The sequence below is a fragment of the Aptenodytes patagonicus genome, chromosome 7 (genome assembly GCF_965638725.1).
Source record: "Aptenodytes patagonicus chromosome 7, bAptPat1.pri.cur, whole genome shotgun sequence".
NCBI lineage: Eukaryota > Metazoa > Chordata > Aves > Sphenisciformes > Spheniscidae > Aptenodytes > Aptenodytes patagonicus.
The window spans coordinates 66,884,403-66,905,215 of NC_134955.1; the positions used below are offsets into that span (position 1 = coordinate 66,884,403).

General features: G+C 40.5%; 1 protein-coding gene across 3 annotated transcripts; it reads right to left on the minus strand.

Annotated features, from left to right (window-relative positions):
• Nucleotides 1–1,338: 1,338 nt before the first annotated feature.
• PCNX4 (pecanex 4) lies at nucleotides 1,339–18,113 on the minus strand. 3 transcript variants are annotated; one of them, XM_076345654.1, is made up of 12 exons: nucleotides 17,885–18,113; nucleotides 14,910–14,962; nucleotides 13,490–14,216; nucleotides 11,668–11,847; nucleotides 11,062–11,576; nucleotides 10,122–10,222; nucleotides 9,851–9,973; nucleotides 9,223–9,586; nucleotides 6,370–6,473; nucleotides 4,887–5,923; nucleotides 4,106–4,292; nucleotides 1,339–3,740 (listed from the first exon to the last, which is right to left on the minus strand). In XM_076345654.1, the coding sequence occupies exons 3-12, from the start codon at nucleotides 14,176–14,178 to the stop codon at nucleotides 3,489–3,491; spliced, it is 3,552 nt and encodes a 1,183-aa protein (XP_076201769.1). In that variant the 5' UTR covers nucleotides 14,179–14,216; nucleotides 14,910–14,962; nucleotides 17,885–18,113; the 3' UTR covers nucleotides 1,339–3,488. The 3 variants fall into 3 exon arrangements, 2 of the variants coding, with proteins under 2 accessions (XP_076201769.1, XP_076201770.1); XM_076345655.1 differs by lacking the exon at nucleotides 17,885–18,113 and adding an exon at nucleotides 17,057–17,219; XR_012995963.1 differs by lacking the exon at nucleotides 1,339–3,740 and having other exon boundaries at nucleotides 4,234–4,292; nucleotides 4,827–5,923.
• Nucleotides 18,114–20,813: the final 2,700 nt, after the last annotated feature.

Below are 20,813 nucleotides of genomic sequence, written 5' to 3' on the forward strand. Positions count from 1 at the left end.
GTACCCCTGTGGTGGTAACTCATCTGTACTTACAAGCTTGGTGACCTTGCTGTTGACAAAGGCCTCGGAAATATTTGGATGTACCTCAGGCCACAGACTATCCAGTTAGGAAAAATTCTTGTATCATTGAGTGGTAATAAAAGAATAACAGCCCATTTATAAATTATTGAAACTTTCCAACCGTAGCAGAGACCAAGCCAAGGGTGACGTTTTTAACATGACATTTAACAAAGATGGAAACTACTGTCTGGAAAAAAAGAAGAGACTGATCAAATGACGACAAGTGTCTCGTCTCGTGCTGTTCTGGAGGAGCGGAAGGTTCATGTCACTGGCTAACACACCAGTTCCTGCGGCACATTTCACAAACCGCAGTTAAAGAGGCAGCAGTAAGCCTGCATGACAAATGCAGCTACTCTTAATACAACACCCGTGCAGATGATGGTCACAGGATGCTTTAGCCTCCACCCTCTAGTCCACAGAAGGCTTGGCAGTATTGCACACAGCGGAAGGCTCGCTCTCCCATTTATATACAGGTTTCCTTGCTTTTTCTCTACCAAAAAAAGCGTAAGCCTTTGTGCTCAAAGAGGAGTTCACTTCTCTTGCTTGAGCTAAGGACAGTGGCTGCTGGACACGCAAACACAGACCCACCTTCACGGACTGTGCAATCGCTACCACCAGCACACAAAGGAACAGCATGGAAGGAGCGACAGTAGAGATGACGGGGACCTTGGTGTCTTACGCTTACCTTTGTGTGATGAACATCGCAATCTGTAAAGCCGAGTAGGTGTTGATAAGTATTACAGTAAAGCTGATGCACACGGCTGGTTAGAAAACAGAGCAGTTCTCGGTGGTCCCACGGGGAAGTGGGGGGGGGGGGCTGTCATAAGCTCAGTCCTAGATACTCAGTCCAGTCCCAGTATTCCATCGGTGATCCGAATAGCGGCATATATTGTATGCTTACAAGAGCTGCAGACAAGGCCAGGCTTGAAGGTGCTCTAAATTCCTGACAAATCAAAGAAATGCTCCAAAACAAACAGGACACAGTTCAAGAGCGCACAAACAAAACAGCACACTTCACAGGGGCACTCAGCTGCACAGATTCGCGATGCAGAACAAGAGGCTGTTACTAGTGGTTCTGCCAAAAACAGAATCTAAAGAGGGTTACAGAAAAATCGTAACATGAATCGGGGTCATACTGTTGCAAAACATACTGGAACGTGTGAACTGGCTCCGTACCTTAACGAATAAGGGGCTGTAGGACACGCTGCCTGCGAGAGCAGGGACAGGATGTTATAGTGCGTTAGAGCCCGACTCCACGTTCCTACGCGCAAAGAGGAATTCTGCACATCGCTAATTCGGTTCCTCCATCTGGTACCAATCGAGATCTCTGCTGGAGCGCCAGGGCCAGTTACCAGCAACACTTTTCAAGAAGGCTGGGTACCAGACGGAGAGAACCAGGGGAAAGCAGGAGAAAAAGATCACAGCTCTCTTCAGTTTTTTCTCAACTAGTTTATTCGCTTTGCAGAAGACAAAGAACGAGGGCAGAAATTATAACCATCTTCAAATGAAAGACTGCTGCTGCAAAAAAAAAGGTAATTAAGTTTTCTGTGACCTTACAGAAGACAAGCAGTAAGAGGCTTACAATAAGGCAGGGAGGTTTAACTAGATTTAGGGAAAAAAACCCCAAACTTTCCAACTGCTGCAAGAACAGCAAAGAACTGGAGCAAACCACTTGACAAGTTCATGATACTCCTGGTATTGAAAGTTTTAAATCAGATTAAACATTTGCTAGGAGTAGTTCCTTTCGAGAGGGAGCTGAAATAGGTGCTCTCTCAAAGCCCCTTCCAGATCAGTTTCCATGACTCTCTGTCGCCAGATACAGCCCACGGCCAGGCAAGGTGATTTTAGGTTATCAGCACTTTGTTATTTACGCTCCCGCACACCAAACAATCCCCGCTTAAAAGCTGCTTCCGTTAACGTTCTGTGTGAACTTCATCCTGTACGTTGAAGTCTTGTACCATGGAGTTTGCCAGGTGTTTCCTTACCACCTCCGAATTCCACTACAAGGTTTGCATATTTTTTGAAAATCATTTATGGTCACCGATCAAAAGAAGCAGCTAATAGCCAAGTACACAGTCCACAGTCCTGTGACAAATTTTATCTGATACAAAAAGGTCTTAAAGGTGACGAGTAAAAGTAATAAACGCGCTCCAAATTATACAACCCTGAGTATTCTAAACCAGTACTAATTCAGTTACAGAGACCTGATTTAAATTAATTCTACAGGTTAAAGGAAGACAACTACCTACACCCTGCTCGGCATATGCCAGCAGTAACGACACCGTAACTACTCATCTACAGAGAAAACACATTTATGTGCTAATGACTGGTGGTAACGAACAGCATAAACAAGCCACTGGAGAGCTGACCCAGACCTGTTTTCAAGGAGACCTGTAATATTACAAACTAATTGCCAAATTCTGTTCTAACCTCTGCTAAGGCTAAAAAAAAAAAAAAAAAAAAAAAAAATTAATTCTGGCACAGACAGCCGGATTCCCTCCCCCCCATCACCATCAAGCTCTCACTGTGTTTGTGGAAGACCGGTCAGGGATGCGGGCATAGGTTGCAAAAACAACATACGTATTTCTATGTATAAAATACAAGGATATTGGAGGAAGGAAATAAAATTAATCCATTTGGACTTAAATTCCTTCTCTCCCCTAATTACACACGTTTACTTTCATCGGTAGGTCACGCGGGTTATTAATGTGTCAGAACGCACACTGTTTTATAGACATTCTCTTTGCCCCCAAATCAAGTACTTTGGTAAAAATTGTCCCTTACAACTTACTTTGTTAAAGCATAGCTGATAACTTACTACAACTAAGGAAGATCAGCTAAAGTCATATATTATAACAAATGCTAAAACTGAACTCAAGTCCAATATAAAATGGCCAGAATAAGAAAAAAAAAAAAGGTCATATAAATAGTCGTATGTACACTTTGGTTACCAACTCTGCGGTTGACGGTACTACAGTGAGCTGTAACCTGACCGTCAGTGCAAGTCACCTGTCCAACTATTAAAAAGAAAAAACAAATATAAAAAAAAAAATCAGAATGCACCAAAAATAGTTAATGATCAGAATTATGCTGCTCTTCTCTAAACTGGAGAAGAGAATTTCAGCATCTCCCGGCTCACCAGCCACACTGGCAATGGTGTCTCACACGTTCCAGCAGCAAGAAAACGGTTCAAAACTCCCTGCCTGCTGAAGGCCCTGGCTAGCACCATTTCTGTGCCAATGACGTACGCTGGCTTGGCACTGCCATCCAATGCCATTTTGAGAGTAAAATCTTACTTGTAGTGCATACATGTGGCATGAACGTTTGATTCCCAACATGCAGATGGAAAATACAAAATAATAATAATAATAATAATAACAACAACAACAACAACAACAACAACAACAACAAAAAGTGCTACAGACATTCTAGAACAGAGGCAGATGCAGAAGTTCTGATGAATAAATGGGGTAGCCAAGAGGCGGGTCCGCAGCTTGCACAGTAAGGTTTCGCAGAAGAACGGGGTGTGCCTGGATGCTGTAACGTTCTTCATCATCATTTGTAGCATACAGCAGCTCCCAGGACAGATTTGCCCACTGACCTCGGACAGCTTCGTCATTAAGTTTTCCCACTTGTACTAACAGTTCCTGAAGAGTGAGGACTCGCCCAGTGTAAATTCCCTTTAAGAACAAACAGATCAAAGTGTTCAGTACATTATCCGAGAAGATACACAAGCATTTAGGTTACAAAGCACTAAATGAAGCTTTGGGGCTACATACTATGAATATCGTCCCTTTAAAAATGGCAAAGTGTATAAACTAGTCTCCTTGGTTCAGTTCTTCCATCTAGGAAGATAGCCAGGAAATATTGCTGCATCTGAAGAACAACGCGGTGTGATTTTCAACAACAGCGATGTTGGCTCCTGTCTAGTACAAACATAAACTTTGGTTGCACAGCCTTCATGTTTTGGAACACAATTAAGAAAAAAAGCAGTGGAAGAGAAACCCAAAGTTTGATCCTGCCTACCAGTCATTTTATTTCTTACCATGTTTGGATCGTGGCCCAGTGAAAAAAGGTATGGCTTTTCCTGAAGAACCGCTTGCTGCCACTCAAGATCTGATACCAGTCCAATGTACCAATCGTTTTCATATTCTTCCAGATAGTTAGCCAGCTCTTTGAAGTTCTCAACCGGACCCAGGCTTGCTTTGTCAACCATAAGTTTAAAAGTGTATCTGAAAGGTACAAAAAGCCATACAGTAAGCTGTGCAGCAAGAGACAGGAGGAAGAAAGCCTCAGCAAAAGACAGGAGGAAGACAGCTTCTTCAGGCTAGAAAAGGCAGAGAGGCACTATTGAATGTTACTGAGCGCTAGCGACTTTGTAAGCCACTGCTTGTCAGCTGAGTCACTGGAAGTTAGCATGGGTATGCTTTTAGCTCACCCAGATGTGAAACACATTAGCTTAAACATCTTTCATTCACCTCAAACGCTGTTACCGCCGCCTGATAATGGAAAGTGCCAAACATCTAACCCCATCACAATTCTCTTAGATTATGGGGACAACAACAATGGGTTGGTTTTTCCCCACTTAACGCGCTGGGTTTCCAGTGCTGGAGGCAGCTGCTGTGGGGAAGGGAAGATGGAAGGAATCTCCGTATCACAGTCTTTGCTGCCTGGGGTTACAGGCAACATTTGTGGAGGAAGAAGCTACAAATATATTTAAATGATATGGTTTTAACACGAACTACTCTTAGTGAAGTGATACTTACTTTCAAAGCACAGGACTCTTTATATAATTTTTATAATCTGAAGGAATATTTTTCTTTTACCTGAATGCTTTTAATGCAAGTTGGAATAGCTCTGGTTTGCCAGTTAGCCAGTCCAAACCAACAGACCATGGAATACCACCAGTGTACGCTCTGAACACATGGCTCGGGGCAGGCACGGTGTTATCCAGTCCAAACAGACCAAAACAACACGACAATACTCCATGGATGTATAAGTCTTTCAAAGCTTTATCTTTCATAAGGTCTTCAAGTAAATTGGAAGGCTTTTCTTTCAGATGAAAGAAGTCCAGTTGACTCAAAATGAAATGGTACCACTCTTCTGGAAACCTCTGCCTCATTTCATTGACTTTGGAAGTAGGCACTGGGGCTGTTCTCCATTCTTCAGGGATGCTCAATAGCTCTGAGTAACAGCAACTAAATTCAACCCGAGGTAAAACTTCTTGCTGTTTCCCTTTGTCTACAGCAGGAAGCCCGAGCACAACAGCCCTGTATAATTTATCTTCTGGTGACATTTCTTGTGGGACGTCTTGGCTCCGTGTTTCTACAGATCCTGGAATAGGCAGATGTACTTTTGGTGTAGTTCCCAACTGCCCAGGTTCTTTTCTGTCTTTCAGTCTGCCACTGGGTTCAAGATCAAAAATGTCACTATCGTCAGTCCAGTCCTCAATTGTATCAACACTAAAGCTATCTTCTTCCCTCAGAGGCCTGGATCTTTCTACTGCACCGCTATGCGGATTTTCTGGAAATGATCCTCCTTTGCTCTTGTCGGCATTGCCTGGGCTTTCCAATGTTTTTGATTTTTTGTAACAGTACTGGACAAGCATCCATACAAGCACTTTAATGAAATCATCTTTCAGATGCTTTAAATTCTCATGAGAGTCAATTATTCCAGATAACACACTTCTGGCATCGGAATACAGCCGCACAGGTAGAACAGTACAAGGAGTCAAAATGTGTCCAAAATGGTGATTAGGAGAGAGAATCTTTGCATGCTCCTGATGTTCAAAGGCCATTTCAAAAATTTCATCAACTCTGTGAGCTTCAGCAGCATGACAGGATGTTTCCTGCAATTCCAGTCCCTAAAGCATAAATGAAAACAATTGGGTTTTAGTCTTCACCAGTACATATCCTTAAATGCTAGCAAGCTGTTTTCTTGCAACAAAATTTTTCTGAACAAATAAAGATATGTTCCGTTGTCAATATTTCCACAACTGAACCTACAAATCTAACTAGAGATAAAGCACTCGCTGCAATATTAGACACAGATCAGTGTCTTAAAAAAAAATCTTTGCCTCATACAGATCTTATTAGCCAGCTCATTAAAGATGTCGTGTCACAAGCTAGATGATAAAAAAAATGTCACATCTGCTAAGCACATCAGTTGCAAGACTAGTTAATATAGCAATAACATCTTAACAAATTGACTGTAACATCAGGTAAATTAGTTATATTGCTGAACTGTTATACAGCAAAACGTTTGCATGATTTCAAAACGTTAATATGTCAGTCCTTCGCATGCAGTTACCTTAATGTTAACACCACAGTAAGTAAAGCCTTTTTCTAGCACCAATATCCACATCAGTCTATCCTGAAAACGGCACAAGTAATGTGATCCAGGTAGAGAGAGACCTAGACAAGAAAAAAAAACCAAAACAAAAACTATGGTATTACTGTAGTATGATAGTGATGAAAACCTTCTCTACGTGCCAACTGAGGAATTCAACTGCAAACACAAAATATTTTTGCATCAACATCAAAATCAGTTAAAACGGGCTAACTAGTACCCTAGAACCTTAAAGAAACTAGCTGCAAAGCTAGATCTTGAAATTGTAGTACTATCTTTGAAAAAGCTGTGGAAAACTGGGAAACCCTCACACAACGGCAGGACTCCAATATTCATACTGGACCAGGGTTAAGCAACCCCACCCTCAATTCCCTTTGTAGAGACGACTTTCATGATTAAAGATCATCTTTGGCTGCATTTCCAACCACGCAGTTCCCACTGATGTCACCTGGAGATCTAAAATTCTTATGACTGCCGCACACATTAAAGAATCATCATCTAGCACATGAGTATCTTAATGGCCCTATTTGCTGTGGAGTACAAAGTTTATTTGTTATGGGAGAAATAAAAACGTAACTCAACAGGATTTGTTACCTACATCACCAGTTCCTAAATTGACCTGTCTGTGTTCCAGAATGATTAGAAAATATCCCTTAGGATGTGAAATCCAGAGTGTGAACGATTCTGCTCAAGTGTCAGCTTACCAATGACATAATCACACCCATTTTACAGATACATAAATAGAGGCAGAGCAAGAGCACCTGCTCATCTTTGAAGAGTTGTGAATCAGTATCATACACATAGACTACAGATGATTTCCACTGTTAGCGTTCATTCTGAAATACCTCTGTCTCTCTCTGTGGGAATAAATCTGATCCCACTGTATTAAATTTGATATCACCAAAAATATAGCCACGCAAAATAAACTGGAACTTGAAAATCAAGTCCTGAACAACTTCAGATCACACACCAAAGTAATCAGTACTCAAAAATCCCACAATCTGGCTCTCACTGTAAATATTAGATGACATGTCCAAAAAAAAATGGTACTTTTTCTCTCTTCTACCTATTTCAATAAAAAGTGCAATACCAAACTTCCTACCAACTGGTGGTTATACTGTCTTTTAAGTTATAGCCTACTGTCAACTTCTCCAATACAATGGTGCCGGTCTTAAGCATGACATTTGCTGCCAGTTTATGACCTGCTTCTGCTGTCACTCACATCCAAGTGACCATTCACTTGCACAGAGAATTTTAGTTTTAGAATGTTGTAGGATGAAACCAGTGAAACCAACCATTAAGCTGTAGTTAAAATTTAAGTAACCTTTTCTATCCCACTGAGCTAATGAAGTGCTTTTTCTTGCTAACATTTTGCAAAGGTTTTGATTCTTTTCTTGCTAGCTGTTAAAGCTACTAAAACTCCTTTACACAGAAAAAAGTATGGTTTTAAATTAAAATAGAGACACACAAAGTGGTACCTCTTCATTTTGAACTTATCTGAGAACACCACATTTTTTCTTGCTTGAAGACATTCATTCACAGGTTTTCCCATTAAAGAAAAGACTTCCCCCCCCCCCCAAGATTAAATTATTTAATCTGAGGCATACATGCCACCACAGTCATGATGGCAATGGGGTAATATATATATATATATATATATATATAAAAAAAAAGTATAGATATAAAATAGATAGATGTAACAGATATATAACAGATATATATAATATTTATATTATATAATATGTATTTACATCTAAAATACATAAGCTGATGCAGTAGACAAACTGAAGTGTTTCTCTTCTTTAGAGGAAAAAAGCTTCCTAGTTTTATTTTTTTAATACCTCTCTCTACACCCGTACTAAAAGTGCAGCAAATGTTTCCTAGTAAAGCACTTGCATATAGTCTTCAGAAAAGTGTGATTAAGGTTAACTTCCACTGTCTTCAAATATTAGTCCATTTTTTCTAGTCATAAGCCATTTTCTAAGAGGCTTATGTAAATATTTGCCTCTTGTCTAAGGGCAACAATCTTTTGATTATTTAGGTTACACAAAGACTGTTTCTTAAGAAAACGAGCTTCAATTTTAAGAGTTATTCTGTCTCCAGCTGGGAAAAAGACTCTGCATTTCTTCACCTCTGTTTATATGATTCTGTGAAATACCCATCATGATGTCTTTCACAGGCTTTAAGACCACAAGTCCTGTTACAACCCTACCCTAACTGCCTGCACAAGATACGACATTTAGTCTTACCAACTGGTTCTGTTCTCAACTGTTTACTGCTAGTTAGGCTGTATCATGTATTTTACAAACATCCAGTCCGTATTCACCATACCTAATTAACGTAGCCAGATTAGCAAAGTCACCTTCTGGATCCTGAATAATGGGATTGATGCAGAGAAAGACACATACATACACAACCACAAAGAGCAGTATGACACACCTCCTTCTCTCCACTGACTGTCAAGAGAACTCCTCAATTTATTGCTTCCAATTAGGTGGGATGAATGCATACCATCCTTTTTTGTTCAGTATAAAAAGATTAGGATTGATACTGTTTCATCACCATTAGTTTCTCCTTATTTTAAAGATAACAAACCAGAATTATTTTTTTTACAAGAATGTAACAAGTAGAGTTGTATGAGAAGGATAAAAGTAATCACTTTTTCCTCAGTTGAGCAATCTCTGAATATCAAGATTTAACCTACGCTGTGAAATGTGGTTTAAATCAGATGCTGTGATTCTCCTGTTCTCCAGAAAAATCATGTTTCCTAAAATATTTAGCTACATTCCTTCACAGTGTTGCTAGCGTACCTACCTAGGCTACCGGCTGCTAATGCAGACTGCAGAGCAACAGCCAGACTTGGAACCATCTGCTGGTAGTACACGGTATCGGAGCAAACACACGCTGTAGCGCCCACAGGTCCTGGCCAGCTTCGGATAGGCCTAGGAAACCCAATCAAAAATACCGGTAGCGTGAAGAGCGGCAGCAAGGGAGAAGAAAGGAGAGCAGAGATGGCGACGAAGGTCAGCAGGATCGGGAGGAAAACGACATTGAGTGTGATTAAGGTGGCGGTAGATTTACGACGTTGTTTTTTCTCTGTCCACGATGTCAAAAGAATAGCTATGGCAAACTGCAACTTTGAGACAAACTGAAGCAGTCGATCCCGTAGGATACCAACCTGCAAGATACATACAACAAGCATGTTTATCTGTATGCTGTATCGTATCATATTCAGCACTGCCAAAGCTGCCTTATCTACAATGATTTTAAGAAAAGAAAGCGTGATTATCATTGACTGGTATTTGAGCGTATAAACTTAGTACACAGTTTTTTAGCTTCTGTTTGCTAGGTCCTGGACTCTGCAATTCTCTAATAGTGGAGAGCAAGGAAACAAAGACTTTAAGTGACAACTATCTGCTTCAATTTACATTATGACAATTACCAGCAAGAGTCTGATTCCTGTATCAAGGCTCCTGTTCCACCAGAGGTCTGGATTAAACACCAACATTTGTGCTATTGACACAACCACTATGTCCAGTAAGGCATTTTCTGTATTCTGCCAGACCTAAAATAGAGATATGTTAGACGTACATTTAAAAATGTATTTATCTATCTCTGCTTTCATGACCTGGAATATTTCTTCCAAGTCACCTTCATACTTAAATCATGTAGATGAGAATTTCTTAGGCTAACATATTTAAAATTCAAATTACCATCCTAAATATTCTTGTGAATCCAATGCAAACAGACACAGAATGAAGATTTTGTAGTGAACGGTCTAGTGACAGGAACGCTATCATTGCAAACGGAGACACTGTAATTGAAATAAGAGAATCATTGATTTCCTTTCGAAAACATAATTAAAGTCTACAGAGGCAAGCAGTCTTATTGCAGAATGGAAATCTTGGTGTAAAAAGAGAACTCTTCCCTTCATTGTTGCAAACTCCTCTTTGTATTACACTTCCGGGATATCAAACAGTGTATTTGCACTAATGGCCCAAGATGGCAAACATTTACGTCGATGCTTAGTTGTTACTTGCTATTACTTTTTTGTTGTTTGTTTGTTTTCCCAAGAGAAGGGGAATACTCAAATAAGTAAAAATAAACACGGGAATAGCACTCATCAATCCACTTCCCCAAACTGAGGCTTCTTTATAACATTAAATAATTGTGATCAAATTTTGGTTCCCCCAAAGTAGATACGTTTGTCCCTAACCTACCAGAAAGGAGACTGTTCCCTTTACTAGCAAGTTGGAAAAACCAAATATTTAGTCAGCTTGAAGACTCTCAACTCACTTTTGTTTCCGAGTTCCTTTTAAAAAATCTACAAGAGCCATTTTTCAAAAGTGAGTACTGATGTTATAACTAAAATCCTTTAAAAGGCCTTGCTTTCTGAACTGGACTTTTAGAAAGCTCAACTTTTTAGCTTTACCCCTAAAAAAGAAATAAATAAAAATCACTAATCACTTCCAAATATTCTGAAGCAGTAATTTTGACCTCAATGCACAATTTAGCAAAACATCAACAAATATTTCCAGCTACTTGGTTTTTCTTAGTTCATTCACAGAAATCTTGCACATACAGTAATTCTAGCGTTGTTTCAATCTTCCTACAAGCATCATCTAACAAACAACAGACAGTGCGTATTCCTACCTAGTGTTAGTAAAATCCTCCTGACAACACCAACTTTCATTAGCCTTCTTTGCTTCTCCATGAACACAGTCACAGTCCTGACATCCTTTGGATAAAAGGGGTTTCGGAAGACTCCAAACAAGTACACTCTCTGAACCTCTCTAAGAAGCCACATAATTATAAGTAATATGATCAGAATGTAACTCGCTATAGCCTGAGGACTGGCTTTGGAAAATGATGAAAAGCCTGCAAATTGATGCAGCAGGCTAGCTTCTATAAGAGCAAATGTCAATACAGTCAAATAAAAAATAAATTCCCTCCACCCAAATTGTATTCTAAGACCTCTGTGCATATTTTTAGATTTGCTGGAGGCTAAATGGCTGATCATGGTGTGTTTGAAGGCAAACCCAATCTCGCTTAGGTTAAGACTCAGTATGAACCCAAATCCAGTCATGAAGAGGATCACACCGAGAGTGCTGGGAATGAAATACGATGCTATTGCTGTTCCAGCAGAAATGAGAAACATTACTAATAACCTGTGAAGGAGAAAATAAAAAAGATTTGCTTGAAAAGAAAAAGGTTATAAACAATATTGATATATTTTACAATTATATAAACAACATTTACTTTGTGTTACTTGACATAGGTGAACCTCCTAGTCCAAACTCCAACAGTTGTTCCATTCCCCATAGAAAAAGCGCGTCAAGCGGGGGCAGAATTCCCATTGCCCACAAGAACGGCAGAAAAAGAAATATGATGTGCAAAATCTGGTTTGTCTGTTCTAGAATGGCTGTGTTGACAGCAAACCTGGATAAAAGAAGAAATGTATTTGACTTCTGTGAAGGAAAGATAATTGATGTGTGGGAAGACTTTTTGTTTAACTACTACAGCAAATCCAGAAGTATAAACATTACATAGTCAATCTACAAAACCTCAACTAGTATCTTTTAAAAGGAAAAATAAGGACATACATTTATGCTTGGGGCAGTAATACACTAATTAGAACATCAGAACACAGGCTAATTTTTCATTCAAAAGATTTGAAGCCTTCAGATCATGCAGATGAATCGAGTGATGCAAGTATCCTAATTGTTTTGATACTGTTGTGATAATACACTCAAGAAATAGTTGTGCAAAAAGAAAGGTCCACAGGCTCTCAACCGTTTAACAAAAAAATGCTAACTATTTTTTCAGCATTACAAAAGTGAAACTTTACGCAAGTACGAGACCCAAGATGCAAGCCTTAACACGGAAAGAACCGGCACGTTGCCTGTACACCAAGAGATAAACTCTCTTTAGGAATATAAAATGTTATTTTCTACATAAAAGTATTAAAATCTTCCTGTAAAAAAACAAAGATCAGTATTAGAAATCTGCATAAATTCTAAGCCATATGTAGTTCACCAGCTAGCTAGTTAAGTTAAAGGTGGACTGCTAAGATATTTCATTTCTCTCTACTTCTTACCGAGTAAGTAAGTAAGCTTCAAAGGCATTTTGTCAGGAATTTAAAGAATGTCTTAATTTTCTCCTCAGGAATTTAGAAGAATTTGGGGTCCAAGACCACGAGTATAATTTTCGTATCATAATTGAAGAGGCAACTAGGGTATATCATTAACAAAGACATCTCCAAGTGCAAAACTAGTAAAATCAAACATGCTTTTTTTTTTTTTAATGCATTTGAAGTACCCCAACCATAAAATATGTACATGTGACAAAAGTGATATAAATATCACCCGACAGGGAGAAAGAATGCATAAAGTAAATCTAAAAGCATCTTGCTTTAAGAGAGTCTACAAATACTTTAGCTAAGACACTCATCTAAAAAGTGGAAATATAAAAGTCTCCTATTTGTAGACTGACATAGTTCTTTTGTATTACAAAAGCATTTAAAAATCCATGTGCAAAATCCATATAACAAAGATACAGTAACGTTCACATTTGCTTATCCACTCATAAAAACCAAATTTACGTCTTTTTTTGCGTGTAATTTATAACCCTCTGCAATCACTTTGCAGAGATTAAATTAGAAAATATTCCAGGACAAAACCTGGATATAAATCCAGTGCTCCTGAAGTTTGCAGTGTTTACATCTATGGCTCCAGATCAGGAAGATGTTTTTTGAAAACATACCCTTTAAAAGGATGTTGATGCAAATGCTCTTGTACAAAAATACTGAGATTGACACTAGAAGATAATTTTAGCTGTCCCTTACTTCGAAACTGCTCCTCCGAATTTACATGGAATGCTATAAAAATTTAACAACAACCTTTTATGCACAGTGTAGAGCATCAATTTTTACCATACACTCTTCTAGCTTCTTTCTTTGGAGTTCCTACAGTTGATTAAAATCTCAAAATAAATTTTCCTCAGAAGAATAATTTCATCTTTTTCATCAAAAATATACAGAATAACCGTTCCTTTTATTAGCTAAATGCCGTATTAGGTTTACCTGTGTGCAAGATCCACTGCAATAAAGACAAAAATATAGAAAGGTCTCATCAGAGCAGTGATTTCGTAAGTATCCAGTGCTTGGAAAGTAGCTGTTTCGGTAGCTGTATTTATGATTAACGAATACTCTCCTATACATATAGTCACCCATCCAAATACAAAGATCATAACAGTTCCTCCAATGTTGCTATACAGCAAGGTTATTCTGTTTGGCAGCAAATACCAAGTGCCCAACCCACACAATACCCCTGCCAGAAGGGAATGGAATACAGTGTTGATTATATACTTCTTGCCAGGAATAATAAATTTTACTGTCTCTGAACCTACACAGCTGGAAAATTCAAACTCATCTTCATCTGTTAGGGTATTCTGAATTTGCATTCTTTCTACTCTCACTGTTTTCTGTTTTGCATACAGATTTGTCATCTGAAGAATGAGTGCAGTAACAAACATCAGTCCTCCTGAAAGTGCTGCAGTATAATAGTCTTTCATAATGCCTAACTGGTACAAAAGTGTTCCTACTCCTCCCAAAACCCATGGCGTCAAGAAAAGAATAATCTGATTCACATATATGTAAGGAGGGGCACAATAGCCTAATTTAAACCGGGGACCTCCCAGCACAGTCTGTGGAAAGCGCTTCAAGAAGAACTCCTGTTTGTAATCATTCAGCAGAGGTACATCTGGACCCATTCTTATTATTCAGGAATGCTGGATGAATATCATTTTTCCTGTAAGAGAACAGAAAGAAAAAGACGGAAACATTACTGAATCTGGAACTCGGAACTTAGCCAGGGAATTCTTTTGCCCTATTTTCATTTACCAAGTTATATTGGAATTCTGACATATTAGTGTTAGTAGACATCATCCTAAAGCACCCACAGAATCTGCTAGAATACGACTACTAAGCAAACACCTAAAATGGAAAAAGACTACCTATTTTAAAATAAAGAATACGTTCATGATCTGAAGCTTTAGGCAGCAAATAAAACATATAATCTGTTCTTGGGAGATGATAAAACCAACTCATCTCCGCACCAGAACACCTTCCTAAACCCAAAATTTTTTCTATCCGGTCTGATTCCAATCACGTCTTGCCACAGACCTCTAATTCCAATTAATCCTGTTAAGGATTTCCATGTACAAACAGAAGAGTCAGTGATTTCAGTGAATAGCCACATAAGTGCAAGGATACAGTCACACCGAGCTCCCTGTAAAAATCAAAGCCTTATGAAATAAACTATCTTTAAAAAAAATAGTAGAAGCATTAAAAACTGTTTTCCACATCAGCATTTTCACTGTCCTCCCTACACAGCCTAGTTGCAGAACAGGATCTCACTGTACTAAGCACTACACAAGGCATAAAATAAACAGTTCACTTTTTGCTTCCTAAAACAGAAAATAAAAAAAAATAAACACAATACTTGTGAGTTGTAGCAGAATCGGCATATATTCTTCTGTATGTCAATGGAGAAAGCTGAAAAAAGGAAAAAAGATACCTGTAAACATTCAGAGTGAATCATCACATAGAAATCAGATATGAATACCTATTTAGAGAGGATCAGGCAATGTAGAAATAATGAATGTAAGATGGTAACTACGATATTCAAATATCATTTTATGCTACTAGTCACGAAAGCAAGAATCTATGAATGACAAGTAGAAATACTCAAGCTAAGAGACAGGGTGGAAAAACAGCACAAAAATGCAGTGCCAAAGCACTTCATTAATAATAATTCTAAAAAAGAGATGTTGGTGTGCATTAGGAGATGTACAAGTACTGAAATTCTGACTTTCTTCTACTGGACCTGTATAATCTGATGAATACGTATTAGCCATCATTGCTGATATATTAAAAATTAAACACTCGGCTGCCGTGGAGTTTCCAAACTACTATGATCCCTTTATACAATACCAAATGTTTTTAGGCGCTTCCGAGAACAATTTACTCCTTACATTTAAACAGATATCAATCACTTGACTGCAGGTAGATACCGGTCATCACCGGACTAAGTTAGAAACAGTGCAAATAAGAGAGATTAGAGGCCATTCGTATGCATTATCACGACTGGAAATTTGCGTTCAGGGTCCACTAAGCCAATACACTCCACAATGAAAAGCAGGACCCCACAGGCTCTGTAACTACTCTCCACATAGGCTGTGGAATTACTATTATTATTTTTTTTTTTTAAGTAAAAATTCCAATCTGGAATAGATAGAATACATAGAATACTATGAATATATACATATATATACATATACATATATATACACATATATATACATACATATATATACATATATGAATACTATGAATATACATAGAATACTGAACATGGAATTTGAAAACATAGAGGTTTTTTTGGTCATACTATTTCAAGCCACTGAAAGTTTCTTAAGGGAAGGAGAAGGCAGTAGCCAGTCTTAATGGAAAAGACACATGTTGACAATGGAAAGGGGAATTCATTGCAGTCAGCTCAGGAATTTTAAACTGTAACAGGGACACACCCAACTAAAAACAAATTTCAAACGTAATTAAAAAAAAAAAAATCACAATTCAGCCAATCTTGTTTAGAAAAAGAAACACTGTTTAGAGGGCTGCATAGGCATGAAACTAAGTTGCTGTGAAAGTTACATGCAGTAGAAGATTTATATGCATGTAAATGATAGACGCTGAGTTTTAAAAGAAACATAGAACCAAAAGGTGCATAGTTTTCCTTGAAAAACAGTTTTCTGGCAGCTGTGTTTTTCTGCTCTAAGAAGGGCTATTTCTGTTTCAAGTTCTAGTCTGCATTTGTGTTTGTCAGTTTATATTGTTAAAAAAATGTTAACAAAACATTCCTCTTACAGTTTCTGTATAAACAAAAGACATCTTTGTGTGCGACACAAAAATCTACGCACATAAACAATATAGTTCTACTTGGCTATACTCCAAAAAGAGCCATAAAAAGATGTGAATTTATTTATAAATGAAAATCCCAAGACGTCAGCTCACAAACTATGGAAACGATACCCTCGACTATCCTCCTGGCTTCCAAATAGTCAGGTAGCACATTAGGACTTCAAAGAGGCGCTCATGCGTGTCTCCTTATTTCTGTGCAAAGCCCTAGCAACAAGACTCCACACATTAGTGAGTGTTTACAGGACCTGGCTTCAATATACATTCCTAACATACAGGCCTGGCCTGACTTTGACAACTTGCCTGGTTACCCAAACAATCCGCACCACAACAGTTTGTTATCACCAGCAGGGATCCATGCGACTTAGATACTATCATAACAAGGATGGTAAAAGGACTTTAACACCATAAAGTCATTTAACATGTTCACCCCCACCAATATTCTCTCTATGTCCTTATTATAAAAGGAAACAAAGCAAATCTTGCTCAAATTCAGGCAGAAGCTCACAGGAGGCCATGAATTTTTATCTGAATGAACATCATCCTTCACGTCCACTGACAGTGGATCAGCTCAGTGCGGTTTGGTTTTACTTCAAGCAGATTACAGAACAACACGTGTACAGTTCTCAGCCATCTAAGCTGATGAAGCACATAAGGCTTAAAAATACTTACCTCAGTGGTCTTCGAGGTCTTTTCATGCGAGACTAAGGTTATAAACCACCTGCTAGCACAGGAGGGATGAACGCCAGTGTGGGAGGTGCAGGGGGAGCTGCGGACAGTCCCTGTCCAGGCAAACCCAGACGCACCCTCTGCCCACCTACGTGCCCAGACACCCGCACCCCTACTCCGTGGTTAAAGATTCAGCTGTGCTGCAGGCCAGCTTCCAACCCAGGAGCCAGGCGGAGCAGGCTGGGGGCCTCTCCTCAACAGCGTCGATGCCATCCCCCAGTGAGACTGGGGACGAAGCATTTTAGGCCGACGTGCTCGTTATGGGAAGAGCATCCCGGGACCGCTTTGGGAAGGGCTGCAGACCACCTTCTTCCCGAGACACCTCTGCACCTGACGAGACGGGCTCCCACCAGAGCCACCACACTTTCTACCCAGCTACTTTTCCCCCCTGCATCTTCTGCAGGAGAAGAAATAATCAACCAAGCGACCAAAAATAAAGCCTCTGCTGTTTTTAACTCCGGAGGGGACGGGGAGCTAGGCAGCCACCGGGCCCGCCGAGGCACGGCCGGTGGGCAAACCCAGGGGAGGGCAACGCCGGTCAGGCAGAGCCAGGCAGGACGCGCTGCCTCCCCCGAGCGGCCCCGCACGGCCGCCTCCCGCTTCGGGGAGGCCCTGGCGCCTCTGCCTGCTCCAGTGAAGGGCCTCGCGGCGACCCGGCTGCTACCGCCGCCGGGCGGAAGCGGGCGAGTGGGTGTCTGCACCCCTGCGGCGAACGGCCGGGGCCGGCGAGAGGCAGCTGCGGTAAAGAGTCTCTGCGAGGCGGGCACCTACCTCTGGCCCGGACTCGGAGCAGGTCAGGGGCTTTGCGGGACGGGGGGAGAAGGGGAACAGGGCTGAGCCTGCGGCGGGAGGAGGAGGAGGAGGGAGGAGGATAGCGGAGCGCTCCCCCCCGGCCCCAAGGCTGTCCTGAGGGAGTGTGAACGGCGCAGGCTGCAGCCGGGCACTCCTCCCCGCCAGCGGTGCCCCTCCGCCCCGGCGCTGCTGCTGCTGAGAACGGCGGGGAGGGGGAAGGTGGAGGCGGTGGCTAACGGCGGCGGTGAGACCCGGCCTCGCCGCGGCGGCCCCCTCCCCTCCCGTCCCCGCCCCCTCTTCCCTCCCCGCCCCCTCTTCCCTCCCCTCGGCCATAGCCGCCATTTTGCCCGCCTGAGGCAGCCGGTGACGGCGAGGCGCCGCGGGGATTCCGCGCTGCCTGCGGGAAATGGCCCCGGCCCGCGGCGTGTGCGGCCGGGGGCTTCTCCGGGCGTCTTTTTGGCGGGGTCGGCACAAGAGCTGCGAGCGGCGGCGAAGGCCTGATCGCCTTCCCGCTCCCCTGCGGCGGGGCTTGCCCCCACGGCAGGCTGGTGCCCCGAGCCCGGCGGCCACCCGCCACCCGGCCCGCCCGCGCTTCTCTCGGCAGTACGGGTTTTTCCAGTTGTGCTTTCCACACTTAACCGTCTTCCTTCTGTTGTAAAATTAGGCGTGAGGCATCTCTCTAGCTGTGGCCTGCCAGCAGCTTCCCGAAGTGACGAAGAGAAGGGTGAAGAAAATGACTCAGCCCCCTGAGGAGCTTGTGGCAAGGCGGGCAGGGGCTACCTGTGGCCGCCGTAGCCAGCCGTGAGTCGGGCCTTGTGCCTCCTGGGGCTCCCCTAGCCGCATCAGTCCATCACAGTTCATCTTTAGCTGATGAATTCATCACCCGGATGGCTTTGGTTTCCTCAAGTTTCTTTCCGTCGCTCAGAGCTGGCACGGAAATGTCAGAGGCTGTTTTTTCAGCACTTTTTAAGTCGTTTTCATAATCTTCCCACAGTAAAAGTGCAAAACCAACCAAATTAGTCTGTTTCTTTTAATTATTACAACATATAACATTCAATACACAACATTCTAGTATTATATTAAAACATTTAGCACAAATACTCAATCCACAGCATTCTGAAATACTAAAATACTCTTAGAAAAGTTTCCTTATTCTTGAATATTAGTGGTCTTTCTCTGTTTACGTATAACTAATTCAAGATCAGAACACTGGTTCTAGCCTCAGGTAGAGGCAAATGAATTCTCAGTTTTCTTTTAGGTTAAATAAACTTGCACATTCACTGGCAAATTGAAATGTAAATCCAAATACTGCAGTACTACTTACCGCTTCAAATTACACCCATTAAACATTGACAATATTTAATAGAGTGAGCATGCTTAATATAATTTATAGCTAATAATGCTGAAATGTGTAACTCACTGTATTCATTAGAGCATGAGGGCACGCATATGTCTACCTTAATATCTATGTTATAACAGTCACCATATAAATTCTTAGAAACAGTTACACCCATTTTGATCTGAATCCCTAATAAAATTTAACACACAGGCATATGCTTGGAATTATGCTTGGAATTTTAGATATACTAAAAGAATTACTGTAATCAATTCTTATCAGAAGCATCAGAACCTTCTTGTAGGTCTGTTAATCTTTATTCTTCAGAGATAATGAAAAGGCAGTTAGATTGGGGTATCCAGTGTAAAACCTTGGAAATGCTATCAAAGAAAAATGCTTATTTACCTTTACTGAGTTTCTTTTGAATGAAGTTCAATGGCACAAATGATACTACAGTCCAGCCTGCTGGAAGACAAATACAAGTATCTCGGACAAACTGTCTGGTTTTTTTCAGGATCCTCGACTTAAGATTTATTCACCCTGTCCTTCAAATATATCTTTTGCAATCCCATTAAAATTAAGTATTTATATGTCTCATAGATATTCCAAGGTAATAGCATCTCTGTACAATTCACTAAAGGTCGGCAGCAGGTATTTACTTTTTGGTTGCCAAGTTTCATCCTGTCCCATTTTATCAATTCAGTTATGATTTTGTAAAGATGATGATTCTTTTCTGGAATCCTAAATAACAATTGCAGGGGAGAAGCAGACATTAGCTTTATTTCTTTGCAAGCTCTGCTGCTTGTGTTTCAAAACTCGGAGGAGGCTTCTTACCTGTCCTCGTTTCCTATGATTTCTCCCTTGCTCCAAAGAATAAATCAGGATTTCAGTCAGGGCAAACTCCAAGCTATTTACTGGAGAAGGGAGCATACTAATTTATTTCTCTTAAGAGTTCTAAGAATTTTCTTGGTCATATAAAATAAGGTAAAACCTGCTAACAGACTAAACTGTTCTAGGTAAATTCTGCCAACCTCCAGCTGTCTTTTGCAGGTTATCGCACAATGTGTAACTGCAAGCATGTGAACAATCCCACTGAAATTAATAGGACTCCTCATCTGCTTAAAATTCAGATACACATAAACTATTTGCAGACTTGGGACTTGGTTTTTGGCTTGCTTCTATTTAGTTTGTGAAAGGACTATTAGTCCCAACTCCCCAAATAATCATTTTGCATATTTCCATATTTTTAATGTTTACTTTGTTTAGCGTGATGCATGCAGGAGCAAATATTTTTCTTACTGGCCTTTCTGCTCTTTAAAGATAAACCGAAAAACTGATTTTTGTTTTGGAATGCATCTTTATATACAGCGGTAAGAGCAGGAGAAACAGATGCTTTATTGCATTTACTGATTATTAAGGAAGACAGAGCTTGTAGGAAATTATTCTTTTAAAGAGAATTAGTGCTAGGTAAAAAAAATGGTTACTTTCAAATCAGATCACAGAAGTTACTTATTCTCTTTTTCCTGATGCCCAAAGTTAATTATTGGTATCTTGAGATCTGTAAGCTGGCAT